The sequence below is a fragment of the Pygoscelis adeliae genome, unplaced genomic scaffold, assembly GCF_000699105.1.
Source record: "Pygoscelis adeliae isolate BGI_AS28 unplaced genomic scaffold, ASM69910v1 Scaffold98, whole genome shotgun sequence".
Classification (NCBI taxonomy): Eukaryota; Metazoa; Chordata; class Aves; order Sphenisciformes; family Spheniscidae; genus Pygoscelis; species Pygoscelis adeliae.
Window position 1 is genome coordinate 6,895,281 of NW_008825547.1, and position 14,842 is coordinate 6,910,122.

At 35.9% G+C, this 14,842-nt stretch overlaps 1 protein-coding gene across 2 annotated transcripts in view; it reads right to left on the reverse strand.

Annotated features, from left to right (window-relative positions):
- ASPH (aspartate beta-hydroxylase) overlaps window positions 1-14,842 on the reverse strand; it is a 101,487-nt gene that overhangs the window by 45,208 nt on the left and 41,437 nt on the right. The window contains exons 15-16 of one of the 2 annotated variants that reach the window (XM_009332089.1): window positions 14,656-14,700; window positions 4,497-4,538 (exon numbers count right to left, since the gene is read on the reverse strand). In XM_009332089.1, coding sequence (XP_009330364.1) covers window positions 4,497-4,538; window positions 14,656-14,700 — 87 coding nt within the window. Of the gene's footprint in view, window positions 1-4,496; window positions 4,539-9,757; window positions 9,937-14,655; window positions 14,701-14,842 lie in introns of those variants that run through there. The other variant, XM_009332090.1, reaches the window with a different exon arrangement.

Consider the following 14,842-nt stretch of genomic DNA (forward strand, 5'->3'; position numbering starts at 1 on the left):
AGATAAACCATGGTCTTCACAGCCACCTTGAGGACACATGGTCCCCAGTTTTTTAATTGAAAACTACACTGGAACAATCCTGCTGCACTGACTGTATGTTGTGCTTACTGTTAGCAGATAAGTTTTATTTAAGTTTTAAATTGTTTTAAATAAAAGCTATAGCTATGTAACTGCAGAGTTTATAACTATATTATGATGTCTCCTTATTTCTCTCCCACGCTGACAAAAATAGACAAGTGAGGGGTGCCATCTCTAAACCTAACCTGAAATAAAAACCTCCTCATGTGACACAGTCTCATAGTACTCACAGCAAAGGCTCCTCCTGCCAGTTCTCCATCTTAAACCGTCAAAATCTAAGGCAGCAATTTCCAGGGGAACCATGGGCTTTGTTTTCTAAACACCCTCCTATCCCTGCTGTGATACAAATTCAGTAATAATGTTCTTGGCAACTTGTGGATGGGCACCTTAAAAGACAAGGTAAGTAGATACCAATGATCACGGTCTGTAGAAGTTTTCCAATGAATTTTGTGACCTTCTGTTTTACTAATTCCCCCGCCTCCTCCCTCAAACACGCCGACTTTCCTAGTCTAAGTTTCAAAGTTTCAGTTATGGGCTGAAAAACATACATATATATTAGTAGACCTGGAATACTTTTACCTGGAATTCAAAATTTGCTCAAGTAATTGTCCTCCCTCCTCATACTAGGCCCATATCATTACCCAAATTAGTTTTTGAAATTGTGCTGCCTCTCAGTGGGCGCTTGAATGAGAATTTGATGATGATGGAAAGCTCCTGTCATTGTCCTGTTGTTTGGGAAGCTCATTAGGTGAGATACAGATAGCGAAGTGATCCACTTGTTTTATGGGCTTCTAGAAATGATAACTTAGAAGATATAAAAACAAGTAACTGCATCTAGACAATTTAAAGCCAGTAGCACTACAATAATTAAAAGATCTTTCTAAACTGTATTGGTAGAACAGGCAAAACCTCTATAATCCACTTATCTGGGGAAGCAATCAGACAATAAAAACTGAGGCATTTTAGGGACTAATAAAGCTGTGGAATCTAATGACTATAATAAATCTTTAGCTGCAGTTATTCCAGAACAAATTCCCTTGCAGTAAAAAGTATTCTACAGGGTTTTCTGTCTGAAATGACTGTTGGTTGGCTAGATGATCATAAGAAACAATTGCAGAACAGTAATTTTATTTTTGGCATGTATTTCCATCATTCACCTCTCCCTTTCATCATGAAGTCTTTTGGCTTCATTCAAAGGCTAGAATCAAGCAACCCTTTGACAAGAGTGTTCAGCATGGTGTTATGCAGCAGTTTTGGACTTTGGGAACTACACTTCTATGAAGTACAACACTGGTCATTCTGCCCACAGCTCATATTTGATGCATGCTACAGTTAAATATAGATGTAAATCAATAGGTAGCATGTGTACCCGTAAAAGTAGAGCTTGCAAGGGTGGAACTCAGCCCACCTAACTTGAGGTGACAATGCTGGAGGTGAGCTAAGCACGTAAGCTCTTTCTACAGCCAATGGAGCTCTGGTTAAGGTTCTCAATGGCGTTTAGGGGACAACCCATCTCACCCCACAGCAAAAACCTGTATTTAGCCAGAAGAATAGCATTTTAGCCTCCACAGGTTATACAGGTTAGATCTCTACTGGCACCACAGTGGAATCCTACATATCTTCTTCAGAGGTAAATACCTAGAGTAAACAGAGGTGAATGTTGACCCTGGTATCACAATGACCACTGTGATGGTCAGGCCACTGTGGAATGACATTCTCCTAAGCCTGGCTTATGTATACCTCTGTCCCTGATGCAACACAACTGAGTGCTCCAACCAAATGACATTCATTTTCACTTTCATGTTTTATCAGTTTTGGAAAGTGAAAATTATTATTGTCATTACCTACGCTGATGTTCAGTGTATGAAAGAAACATATTCTTTGCAGAAAATGATTGTTCCAGTTTTTATATCTATTCTTTACCAATATAAATGAATATTCAATATATGCCAATATAAGCCAAAGCAGAAAAATGAAGCTCCTTAATTAAATTTAAATTTTATTAGCCTATGTGATTGAAAACAACTAAAACCACTTCATATGGAAAGACGTCTTACAGATGTGGTGTATATGCCCTGGATTGTACTACCTGTGAAACATTTTAAAGAATTATTTCTCAGATTCACCTGAAACATCCATCCCATTTAAATTACTTGTTTAAGGATAAAGTCTGATCACATTTTTATGGAGAAGACAAAAAAATCCTTCTCAATTAAATATAACAGAGAAAACTTGAAGTAATAGTACACTACAAACGAGTTTAGTTTTGGTTTTGTTTCTTCAGAGGAGTTTCCAGAGGAGCTTCTGTTAATATAGAAGAAGTTTCAGTGAGACTTTTAATAAACTTAATGAAATATTATTAAAAACTGAAATTTACAGAATTTTTAAGATATTTTGCTAACAAAGTACTTCGAAGACTGCAGCAGTGAAAAATGTTAATGTTGTAAGATCCACTCAAAGCTGTGAATAGTTTCTGCACAGGCAGCCTTTCGGAGCTTGTATGTGCAAATATCTAAAAACAGATGCAGACTTGCACATACATCTCTGTGCACTGTCAGAATCATAAGCAATCCCTAAACCCAACCCAAATATGAATTTTCAAATTTCCAACTACTTAGATTTCTGAGTTTTCTATATATATCAGATAGTCACAGTACAGTTTTTTTTTTCAATACATCTCCCATCAATTTACTGCTGCATCTTATTAGGGTAACTTCAAATAAACCAATTCAACAGTACTTTAAACCACTTTCTATGACTAGGATATCTACAGCTAGACAATTTTATTGAAAGTGAAAACTTAAACAGTTCAAACTATGAAGACTTAAACAGTTCAACAAAATTCAACTTGTATGAAAACCACACAAGCAGTTTAGCTACGAACACATTTCATAAAACATACAGGGTTGTTTTTCCCTGTAAGATGCAAAATGTTATCAATTTAACCTGGAAAACAAAACCAGCCCTTTTTCCAATTTATAGAAGTCCTATAATCTGCAATGGCAGGACTCAGCAGAAACATTTATTTAGTTGCTCAGTGTTTAAAAAGAAACAAAAACACACAGCACTTGGGGTGCAAAAGGAAAGTGGCTCCACCTTGTCATACTTTCAAGTCGTAATGCTGTCTAACAGTTCTGGTTAATAATGTTGCATAATAGTAAATCTGGACATTTTCATTTTCTTAAAAAAGCTAGTATTTTTAGCTATGAATGCTTTTTATCCGTACTGGTTGGCTAGTGTCTCTCATTTTATTCTACTGTTCTGGTCAATAAAACTAGCACATAATGGTGGTTTTTTTCTACTATCAAGTATGTAAGCCCAGTGCAGTAAGGTATTTCCTGCTATATCTATCTTTTTATAAATGGAAATGTGGATATAATTGCCTTGCTTTCCAAGTAAACTGGCTAATGGTATATTTACTTTTTAAATGTAATGCTTACATTTGACATATTTAATACTTAAATGTTTAAAGTTTGCCAGTCCTAGAAACTTATATTTAAAATACAAATATACAAAACCAAAACCAATAAACCTTAGCAAAAGATCGTAAAAGTAGCATTGCGAAGTACTCAAATACAAAATAACAGCCACACAGAAAAATGGAAACACAGAATGAAAAAGGAGCGGCAGACACCAGCAGAGTCGCTGAATCCCTTTTCCTCCATCTGGTAGTAGTGATGGAGCTACTTAGCAGGCACTACTCTGCAGGCCATGCCCGAGCGAAAACGATGGGAGGTACAGGCCCTGAGGCTTTTGTGTATTGCCAGCTGTAGCGATGTGGCTAGGGACAGACACAAACCTCGACCCCAACGAAGGAGGTTGTGCAAGCTTCACACAGTGATAGGGAATGCGCGGGGCCAGCACCAACGTCAGCGCAGGGAGAACAGATTGACAGTGCTCTTGGCACCACTCACTTCTTTTCCACCAAACCTGGCTCTGTATGCTCTGACCTAGCCTAAGGCAGACAGAAACCCCTACTGGGTGAACATGGAGCTGAGGAGGACTGATGTTAGTGCCACCTGTCTCCCCAGGCTTAGCACAGCAAGCAGTGCTGAACCCGGCTTTTCAGGCTGGGCAGCCCAGGGTGCCTCTCATCCACAAACACCCGAGGAGCCTGGTGAAGCTGTGACCTCCGTAGTCCTAAACTAGGAGTACAACACTGAACATTTTACTCCCGAAACAGCAGAGGTTTTTAACAGCAGCCTGTGAGCGTGGAAGAGGGGAATACATAGCTGTCAGCTTTGGAAAGGACTGCGTGTTTACTTACAAAAGCAGATGCACTCTGGATTTATTCAACTCCAGTTTATCTACATGACGTACAGGAGCTAAGCTTCAATACTATAATCTGATTTAAATCAGTCCTCCCAGAAAGCATGCTTCTGAATTTCAGAAGAACAGAATGTTATTTTCAGACTTACCTTTTTCTGTTTTGTCTTGTTCAGTTTCTTTTTCACTTTTCCCTAGAATATTAAAAATATAATTTCAATGAAATAAATTTATCTTAATGGTTTATGATAAGAAAGAGATACAATAAAATTACAGCTTATACTCAAAAGATAATTGGGCCAACAGGACTTTTTTGTTTCATTTTATTAAGTAACCAGAGATTGCTGTCTGAACTATAGTTACAAAAAAGGTCTTCCTCTGCAGATGCTTCAAATATTACATAATTGCGTCTGTCACAAAATATTTGATAAGCTCCCCTTTAGATATTTGGTAGATTTTAGTGATACACACGATGCAAGCTATTTTGCAAGAAAAAAAAATTGTTCACTAATTTAAAGTTCTTGGGAACACTAGCTTAATATATATATATATATAGCCGATTAAAATGTAAAAAACAGGAAAATCAATTGGGAACCTACGTCTCATTTTCAGCAGTGACTTGGGCACTTGGAAGCTTTTGTCTTACTTCAGCTTTTAAAATAATTTGACCCCGCTGTTTCGTAAACATCTGAATGCACAGGTAACTTAAATAAGCACAAGACAGTCTGTAGCAAAAGAGAGACTACATTGTGTACCAAAATCATGTATGTGTATATTGTGAAGGTGGTACCTACAGAGACAGGCTTCTCCTCTCCTCTTTTTCTCCTCTCTCAACACTTTTTGATCCTTCCCTACTCTAACATTTAAAGCATCTTGCCTCACAATTCTAACATTACCATTCCATTTCCAATTTCGTCCCAATAAGCTTCCAATATTGCCCCCCAATAAACTTAATAGAGAATACTAAAAAGAGAGGTCAGTTGGCTTGTTAGCTAGTTATTTTCCTCTCTAACATACACTCTTCAATTTTGAGATATTCTTATATATAGAAAAAACATTTTCTTTAATTTCTAAGTCAATTAGAGAAATCTTGACAGAATACTCAGTCTTCACAGTTTTTTAAATCGACTGCTCAGAGGCAATATATTGTGAATAAAATACACCATGTAAAAATGCTGAAAAACATTTCTTTTTCCATGGAGAAACTAGGTTACACGCACACATGAAATCAAACTATTTCACATTCTAATTTCACCCTTCACTACAAGCTGACAACTGCTACTACTGAACATGCAGACAGTATGACTGATTTTTATATTCAGCACAAGGCAGAATGAGTATTAACTTGATTAGGATATGGTAAATTAAATAAATATGGTCACATTGAAAGTCATTCACCTCTTCAACTACATCATAAAATCCAGATTGTCAATTAAATTGAAAGAAACGACAAAAGGATCTATAGAGTCAGTTACATACTATGGGATAACTTGGAGAAGGAATATTATAACAGTATATTAATGAAAGCATTGTGCAGTACTTTCTAAAATACTGGCTTTTTTGGTTTTGTTTTTTTGCACATACCACACAATAAGTAAAATGGTTATGTCCACCTCTATGTCACCAGAAATACAGTACTTTAAAAAGAGCAATAACGCAGCTCCAGGTGAGACACAAAATAGTTTATATACTCATCTTTCTATTATTTTTACCAACTCAAAGCACAAGAACAATGCATTACAGGAGAGTAAACCATGATACAGCATGCTACTTAGCCACCCATTTTCCCTGTATCTTTTCCATTTTCAGCAACACTGATATTCTCACCTGACCTCTTCTCTCTGATTCCCTCTAGGTCACTCAGTGACCCTCTTCCACCCATCTTGGACATCCATGTTATTTCTGCAACTTCTTTTCCATCACAGAGACGAACAAGGTATGAGCTCATCACTCTAAAGCCTGCTCCTATCTCCCGTTTCTTGTCCAGCTTCACATTTCTTTATTACTGAGGCTCATGCAACATACAACCTACAGTTCTCTATACCCATTTATCTACTAGGATCAGTTCTCCAAACTCTCTCTCAGAATTTTTTCAACCTGTAGTCTGCTAAATTAGCTGCCAGTGATTTCACCAAAGCCTCTCAACGATCTTTAGATACTCCAGCTTCTCCTTCTAGGTTGCTGCTTTTGAAATGCATCACAACTTGACCTTGTTAGCTCTGAAGATCTTGTTTCTCTCGGCTCTCACCATACTTAACTAAGAATTCACTTCAGCATCGTATTCAGCACATATTGCTTTATTCCCTCCACACTGATCCCTAGCTTACTTTGATAGTGCAAATGGTTTTTATTATGCTATTTCTGACAAAGGTTTCAAAATATGCTGTCTCAAAGACAGGGATATGATAGTAAATCTTGAGACTATTTTATCATCAACTTAAATCAATCGTAGCTCAAACAAAAAAACATCTTCTTAGCTCTTCAAACCACTGCCATCCTTTACTCAACTTCTCTGTTCCCAGCAAAACAAATCTAGGTCAAAATCATAGACAAAACCGTTTTAACCAATCACTGTAAGCTAGGACTGATATCACTGTGTAACATATGCACCAGGTATTCCCAAGAAGGTTTCTACTATAAAGAATACATTTATTTTTTGTATTATGTCTAAATATTTGTGAGTGCATGTGACAATGACCCGGTCACAACTAAAATGTATTTCATACCTTGTAGATTTTACATGAATCCCAATCAATTATATAAATATACAATACAATGTTATTTACATATACATAATTTTTGAAACACGTAAAATTGCACAATGATATTGAGTAAAAATATGACATTTTTCAGTATCTTTCCAATATCCAGTGTTATCCATTTTCTTTACTTCTTAGAAAGAACAGTGTCATGATATGATACCTTTTCAGATACTGAGAATGTGAAAAAGTCACTTAAAATTGTAGTAAATTTTCAATATTAAAATAAAACTTTAGTATCCTGTTATTTAAAATTTTGCTTTACTTATTGGTATTTCTTCCCGTGATTTCCAAAAAAGCAACTGAATCCAGGATTTCATAGATTTGCTGAGATATAGCAAGAAGCCATGTAGCAATGTGAAAATATAAAGAAAGATGTAATCTTTTGACTTTTTCTTAAACTGCAGTTGTTATTCAGCAATATTTCATCATAAAAATATGGAGTTGTTTGAAAACTGAAAAGGTCAAGGAAGATTTTTGTTTTCAAACAGAGAACTGCACAGACACAACACCCTTGCTAGACTTCTGATTTAAACTATGGACCATAACCTAGAATATTTCTCTGTGAAAGGTAGGTATCATACTACCCACACACAATCCCCTTTGTTAAAGAGTGAGATATCATCCATTTTAAGTTACAAATAGAAATGACGTATCATGGGCAAAATTCAGGCCGAACTGGTTGCAGAATAGCTAATACTCCAAAAGAAGAAACACAACAATTATAAAAGACACAGACCTTAGAGTAATGCCCATTTCCTTCACAAAATACCACACAGAAATAAAAATTACTTCTACTTGCTACATTTCTTCCTCCTTGTAAATAATACTTTCAAATATATTTTTAAACATTCAAAATTATTACCTTGAAAAATAATAATATTAATTAGTGGCTGAGGCAAATGTTTATCCCCGTAGTTAACATCGACCACATTTTGGAAAAAATAACGACACTAGAAAGACAAAGATATTCTTCTGTGTTTTATTGCAGCCAAACATTAAAACAGATTAAATATACATTTTTTTAATAGTCCTTTTGACCTTGCTCAGCTTGGCATATTTTTGTAAACATGAAGCACGTAAAATCACGTACCCACTTACAAAATACTTAAAATTTGATCACAGCATAATATACTCTCACAGTCCCGTAATTCTACAAATAGGCTGCCACTGTTATATAAAAAGTCCTCCATTCACCATTCTAAAATTATTCCCGAGCTTCCTCACAAAATATGGCTTTGTAAAAATTATTGCTCTGCAATTCACAATCACAAGTAATTTCACTAGAATATCCCATCCCAAACCACATCACAGTCTAAGAGTATTATTGCTTTCCTGAAAAATCTAAAGAAATCACTTTGGGACATCTTCTGTGTTTGTTGATCAGATGTAACACTCACTTATGTGGAGTCTTACTGAAATCCCAGACAAAAAAAGGCAAGCATATATGATGCCCCTTTCACTAGAAACGTAAGCAGCTAAAAACCTGACTGCAAAACATTGTTACAGAAATTTAAAATCTCCCTGTCAACCAAAAGGCAACCACTGTTAGGGTTACCAAATTGATTTTTCTTCTTAAAAATTTATCTTATTTTATTTCTTCTAAGCTCCCATATCAGGCTTGGCAATTTCCTAAAACGACAGCAATTATTCCTGAGCCAAAAAGGAACACATGCAAAATGCCAAAGAATAAAATATGTCTTCGTAATTGTGGAACAGCAGCACAGAACAGGTAAAAAGTACACCTGTTATATTAAAATTCTAAATCACTCAAAGTCTAAATTCCAGACGTACCATTTACAAGAGCATTTATGATTGTAGTCTTAAATTTTGATACCCTATTTTTCTTAAGGTTGAATTTCCAAAGCTTTTTTTTTTTTAATAAAATTTACAAGTCAAGTATTTGTGCAAATTTGACTTTTTTAATAAATCACTGAATATAAAGCTTACTAAATCCAGCTTTGAGATCATTATATTGGTAGCCAAATTAGAAGAATTTTACTGAACTCAACCTGATTCCAGCAACCCAGTTTTGTTGCAATCTACACTGACTTCCTGCCAGGCTATTACATAGTTTCCAGACATTTTTGCTTTAAAAATCGAATGTGCATAAATAAAAAGTTCTAATTCACACATAAAGGGTTTCTGAAAAAAGTAATATAGTAATCTGCCCTTTTAGTAGTATGAATTAAACATATGCATTTTGCATCTTGTTAGACTCTTAAAAATCACCTGAAATTTATGTAGTGTAACTGTTGACATAACATCAGTGCAAAGAGATAGAAATCTAACTTCACAGCATAGTGTGTGCCTGCTTAGTGTTTTCAACAAAACGCAGTTAGGCTGTATGCTATATCAGCAGTTATAAAACACTTAAAAATTCATACTATTATATGTTTCATTTGACCAAACTGCTCTGTACATACTGTATGAATCCACAACAAAAGATATATATTAAAATCTGAAAAAATGTACTTGCTGCTACGTTATAAATAGAATATTAACAATTGCTTGAACAGCACATATGAAACGCAGCTCAAAGTTGCAACTCTGTCACATACACAGAAGAAAAATAATGAATTCACTAAACTTCACCCCCCCCAAAAAAAAAAATCAGACAGGAACGTAAACTAAACATCCAAGTGTTAAAAAAGCTTACTAAAATGACAGTTGGCTACAACCCATTTACAATATCTTAGTGTTCGTTCCCCAAACCCTGAACTGCTTGGTAATACATCATAAGATCTATTACAGCCATCTGCTCCCCTTTTGTAGTGTATGGTTGGGGCTGGTCCTCCTGATGTAGGGACTTTTCTTTTGAAGCTTTAAGTATCTGAAAAAATAAGGGGAAATCTATATTAAAGGACCAACCAAAACACAACTTACTCTAAAACAAAAAAAAAAATCTTAAATGCTAAAAAAATGCAACTTTGTATCAGATTAGTTAATTTGAGAAAGCTATCATTTCTAGGAGCTATCATAATGAATATACACAAAGTTGCTGTATAAGGTGGGAAATGTAAACTTTTAAATATTTATCAAAGCAGTAAATTTTTTCTAAGCATATGGCACTTCATTTACCTTGTAAAGGAAATCTAGGCCATGTCACAAATACATTAAAACAATTTTTCTTTTTTTTCTTTTTTTTTTTTTTAAGTCAAGGCAAGGTCCAATTGGAAAAGAGGAAGGGTCAAAGTTGTAAAGTGGAAACTTCTCTACACATAAGGGGTTTCAGCAGTTGGTAAAATAAATGCAGGCTTATAAAAATCTCAAGGATACAGGACGAAGGGGGGGAGGGGCAACAACCCTTAGATATTTTAAACCTGAACATATACAAGAGGGATCAAAATCCAAATACAGAGAGTAAAGGTATCCCAAAAAACTGTAATATGTCTCCCTTAAAATGTGTCTCCAACAAGTACCACTCTATCACATCCACTGCAATTCACGTGCCAGTGTAAAACAGGATTAGCCAAAAATCCTAAATCAGTAATATTTCAAGCTGGCCTATCATACCACTCAAGTACATTAGTTTACAAAAATACAGACTATAACTGCAGTTAAAATAGCCTACTGCTGGAAAGTAATATTGGTAATAATTCTAGAAGTAAACTCAGAGAATTGGAAAACAGTACATACACATACCTAAAGATGCAGTTGCCTATTATTATTTTTTTGTGGTATGCCCTGAAGTCAGCAAAAAACTTTTGACGTGCACTCTGGCATATTCAAATCCCACACCCTATCTCTTCACTGGCAATGTGAGAATGTTCCTCACAGCTAAATTCATCCTTTGACTATCTCCTGTTTTACTTCCAAAACAAGTAAGTTCCTATGTTTCAGATAAAAATCAAACAACTGCTCCTAACCTTGTACAAACTGGTGCCACCATGCTTTAAATGAATTTGCCTGAATTTGTAGTACCTAAGACTCTATAGTGACATTTCTGAATATCTTTTACACTACCTGAAATTACATTGATTACACAGATACAACTTTCATGTATGTAAAAGAGTGCATATGTGTATATAGGTGTTCTTCATTCAGAATAGAGCTCTTGACTGTCTCTAGTACAATGAACTTCAATATTATTGTTGCTGAAATAACAAGAAATACTAGCTTTGAATACCTGATGAAATGAAATCACATGAAAAAAGAAGAACAGACTTCTGACAACACACCCCCCACCCCCGAATCCTTCATCACAAATAAAAAAAAACCCTGGTAAATATAAATTTTGTACTCTAAGAGAAAAATGTGAGAATAACATTGCCTTCAAACTGAAATTTTCACATCCAAAAAAGGCAGGTAAACATACTAAATAGTAGGAAAAAATAATTTAATAGTAATAAAATTTTTAATTCTGGTCAGTAGTTTACTTATGTCCCTTGTTTCTTTTCTCAATTTTCAGAGATGCTATTTAAATTCTACTTTATGTGCTGACACAATAAGCTTTTTACAAAAACTGATAAACAATGATTCTTCTGTCTTCAAAGTGGTTCCCACATAATTACACAAATTACTAAAGATTCTTGAGTATGTTTGTACACTGTTGCACATTTTATGCTGATCAAATTATTTTCATTTTCTACTTCCTAAAGGAAGAATCACATACATGGTACTACATCTAATAGTTACTTGTGTGTTTAATAACTGAATAAATAGGTTTTGATTGATTCTCTCACTTTTTTCCTGTGAGGGGAAAAAGAAAATATTCGCTCCTTCCAGTGCTGCTATTATTATCTATTTCCACAAGATATACCAGACTAGAGCTAACTTTCCCTTGAAGGCTAATCTCATGGTTTAAAAAGTGTGTTGCACCAGTTTTGAAAACAACTGAAGGTAAAAAAAGTAAATTAAAAAAAAATAAATCTTTCGAAAGGATCAGAAATACATACTATTTCAGAGTAAAACAAGTTATTTTTGATTCTAACAGTGTTTGAAAACAGCAAGGACTCTCTTTGTATCACAATACAATAAAAGGAGAGTGGACAACTAGGTTCAATTCCACCATCTTATCTGAAAATCCACCTGCAATTAAAGGAGTGATTGTCCCTTTGTACTCAGCACTGGTGAGGCCGCACCTCAAATACTGTGTTCAGTTTTGGGCCCCTCACTACAAGAAAGACTGGACGGGCCACTGCACCTCAATAAGAAGAGCAACGAGGCTGGTGAAGGGTCTAGAGCACAAGTCTTAGGAGGAGCGGCTGAGGGAACTGGGGTTGTTTAGCCTCGATGTAGCTGGCACAGTGCTGTGTTTTGGATTTAGGATGAGAACAATGTTGATAACACACAGATGTGTTAGTTGTTGCTAAGCAGTGCTTACACTAGTCAAGGACTTTTCAGCTTCCCATGCTCTACCGACTGAGAAGGCTGGAGGTGCACAAGAAGCTGGGAGGGGGCACAGCCAGGACAGCTGACCCAAACTGGCCAAAGGGACATTCCATACCATGTGATGTCATGCTCAGTACATAAACTGGGAGAAGTTGGCCGGGGGGGCCACTGCTCAGGGACTGGCTGGGCATCGGTCAGCAGGTGGTGAGCAATTGTGCTGTGCATCACTTGCTTTGTATATTATTATTATTATAATCTATTTCAATTATTAAACTGTTTTTATCCCAACCCATGAATTTTCTCACTTCTCTTCCAATTCTCTCCCCCATCCCACTGGGGTTGGGGGGGCGCTGAGCAAGTAGCTGTGTGGTGCTCAGTTGCCAACTGAGGTTAAACAACGACAGCCGCTCAGGGAAGTGGTTGAGTCACCATCCCTGGAGGTATTTAAAAGACATGTAGACATGGCACTTAGGGACACGGTTTAGTGGTGGACTTGGCAGTGTTAGGTTAATGGTTGGACTCAATGATCTTAAGGGTCTTTTCCAACCTAAATGACTCTATGATTCTAAATGGAGTATCTGGAAACCATTCACTACTGTACAATACAAATAAGATTTTTTTTTTTTTGGTGAAGGTAGGAAATTCATTTACTGCTGCAAGGCTGAGCCATAAATTAGAACACAAAAAGCCATAGAAATATGGTCCATGAAAACAAAAATTAAAGATTTCAAGTTGATACTTGAATTCTGAATTTAGTTTTAAAATAGTGTATGTAGTCAAGAAGTCATCTCAATATCCTCATATCAATACAACTGACACTGTGCAGTGGAATTATCTACTGTTGAAATTTTGTAATAGTCCTGTAAGGGCCTTTTTGTTATTTTAACTTTAAGGAACAACATTTTCTGAGAGAAAACATCTTTTCTTGTTCTACAGTTCCAACCTAAAGAAACAAACCAACTGAACACTACCTTTGCTGAACTTCTTGCCTATGCTGTCAAAAGGTAACTACTGCTTGTTCCTACACTGACTATAAGCTGTGGTTAAAAATATTTCATATTCATTATGAAACATTTTTAGATAAGGCATCTATTAATGGACACCTATGGCTTCAAACATTTCAAGACGCCATGTGGCTGTTACGATAAACAGGTTAGAAAGACCTCACAGACAACACAGTTATGTATTGATATGAGCATTTCGAATCACCTCAGTTAAGGTTCAGCACTTAAATTAAAACATGAACTAAACCATGCCTCCAGTCTGTACTGGGCAACCACAAAGGCCTCCTATGTTTTTTTACTTCTCTGGCTACTTTTGGCATGCCCAAGAACCAAATACAAAGTTTCCTTTCCCGGAAGGAAAAACAAAACCCGACAGAACCACCAGGGCACCACACCACTTAAGAGCTTCTGCATATTGCAAAGATTAACTAACCCAGAAAGGTACTCAGGCTAATCAGAACAAAACAGAAATACAGCTCTCAAGGGTCCTGGATTGCAGCTGTTGTGATTTACTGCCCAGAGATAACATCTCAGTGTTTCATTCAACACAACTACCTCATTACAAAGAACAAACTAGCAACTTGTAATAATTAACTCCAAAAAGCAGATGAAATGTAACAATATGCAGTCTTTGAATTCAGAAGCCATTTAGCTACTCTAGAAATGGTTTGGGTAAACTCTGTGTTTACTACTGTCAGAAAACAGATGGAAGAGCTGGAACTGCTGTTGTTAAAATCAGTTATGTCAAGAAAAATGTGATGGCATGACAGAACAATCCTGTTTCCAGATCAGTGGCCGAAGAACATGCCGCAGTTGGACTTCCAATAGATCTGACTGATAGACAGAGAAGTGACAGTATCACCACACGTGATCAGTTACACTAGAAAGGAAGTATGCACATATTTTGAGACCAGAAATTTTTATATTTCCCTTTACAACAAAAGTATCCAGCTCTGTCTGAAATCATTAAAAATTAAGCTGTAAATTAAAACCACTCACAGTTTTATTTGGAATGCTTCCATATAACCCAGTAACTATTACTAGCATTTATCCAGTACAAGATAAAAACTATTGCTTCAAAAACAGGAAGCAACTTTAAATGACAATAATGATATCCTTTCACTCCTCTCCACAAAGTAATTCGTTTACAAACCTTCCATGTAGCTATAGCTTCACTTTTTGGGGAAAAAAACAAGCACTTAAGATTAACTTACCCACTAGATCATCATTTGAATAATCCTCAGCTTGAACAGGGATTTCTGTAAGTCAAAAGTGTACAAACAATTCAAACAGGACAGTTCTCTAAATATTTATAAAAAGCTGCATTTTTTTCCCTTATGCTCAAAACAGTGACCTATCAAGACTGCTCTGTAATACTACTTTTGCAGAAGACAGATGCAG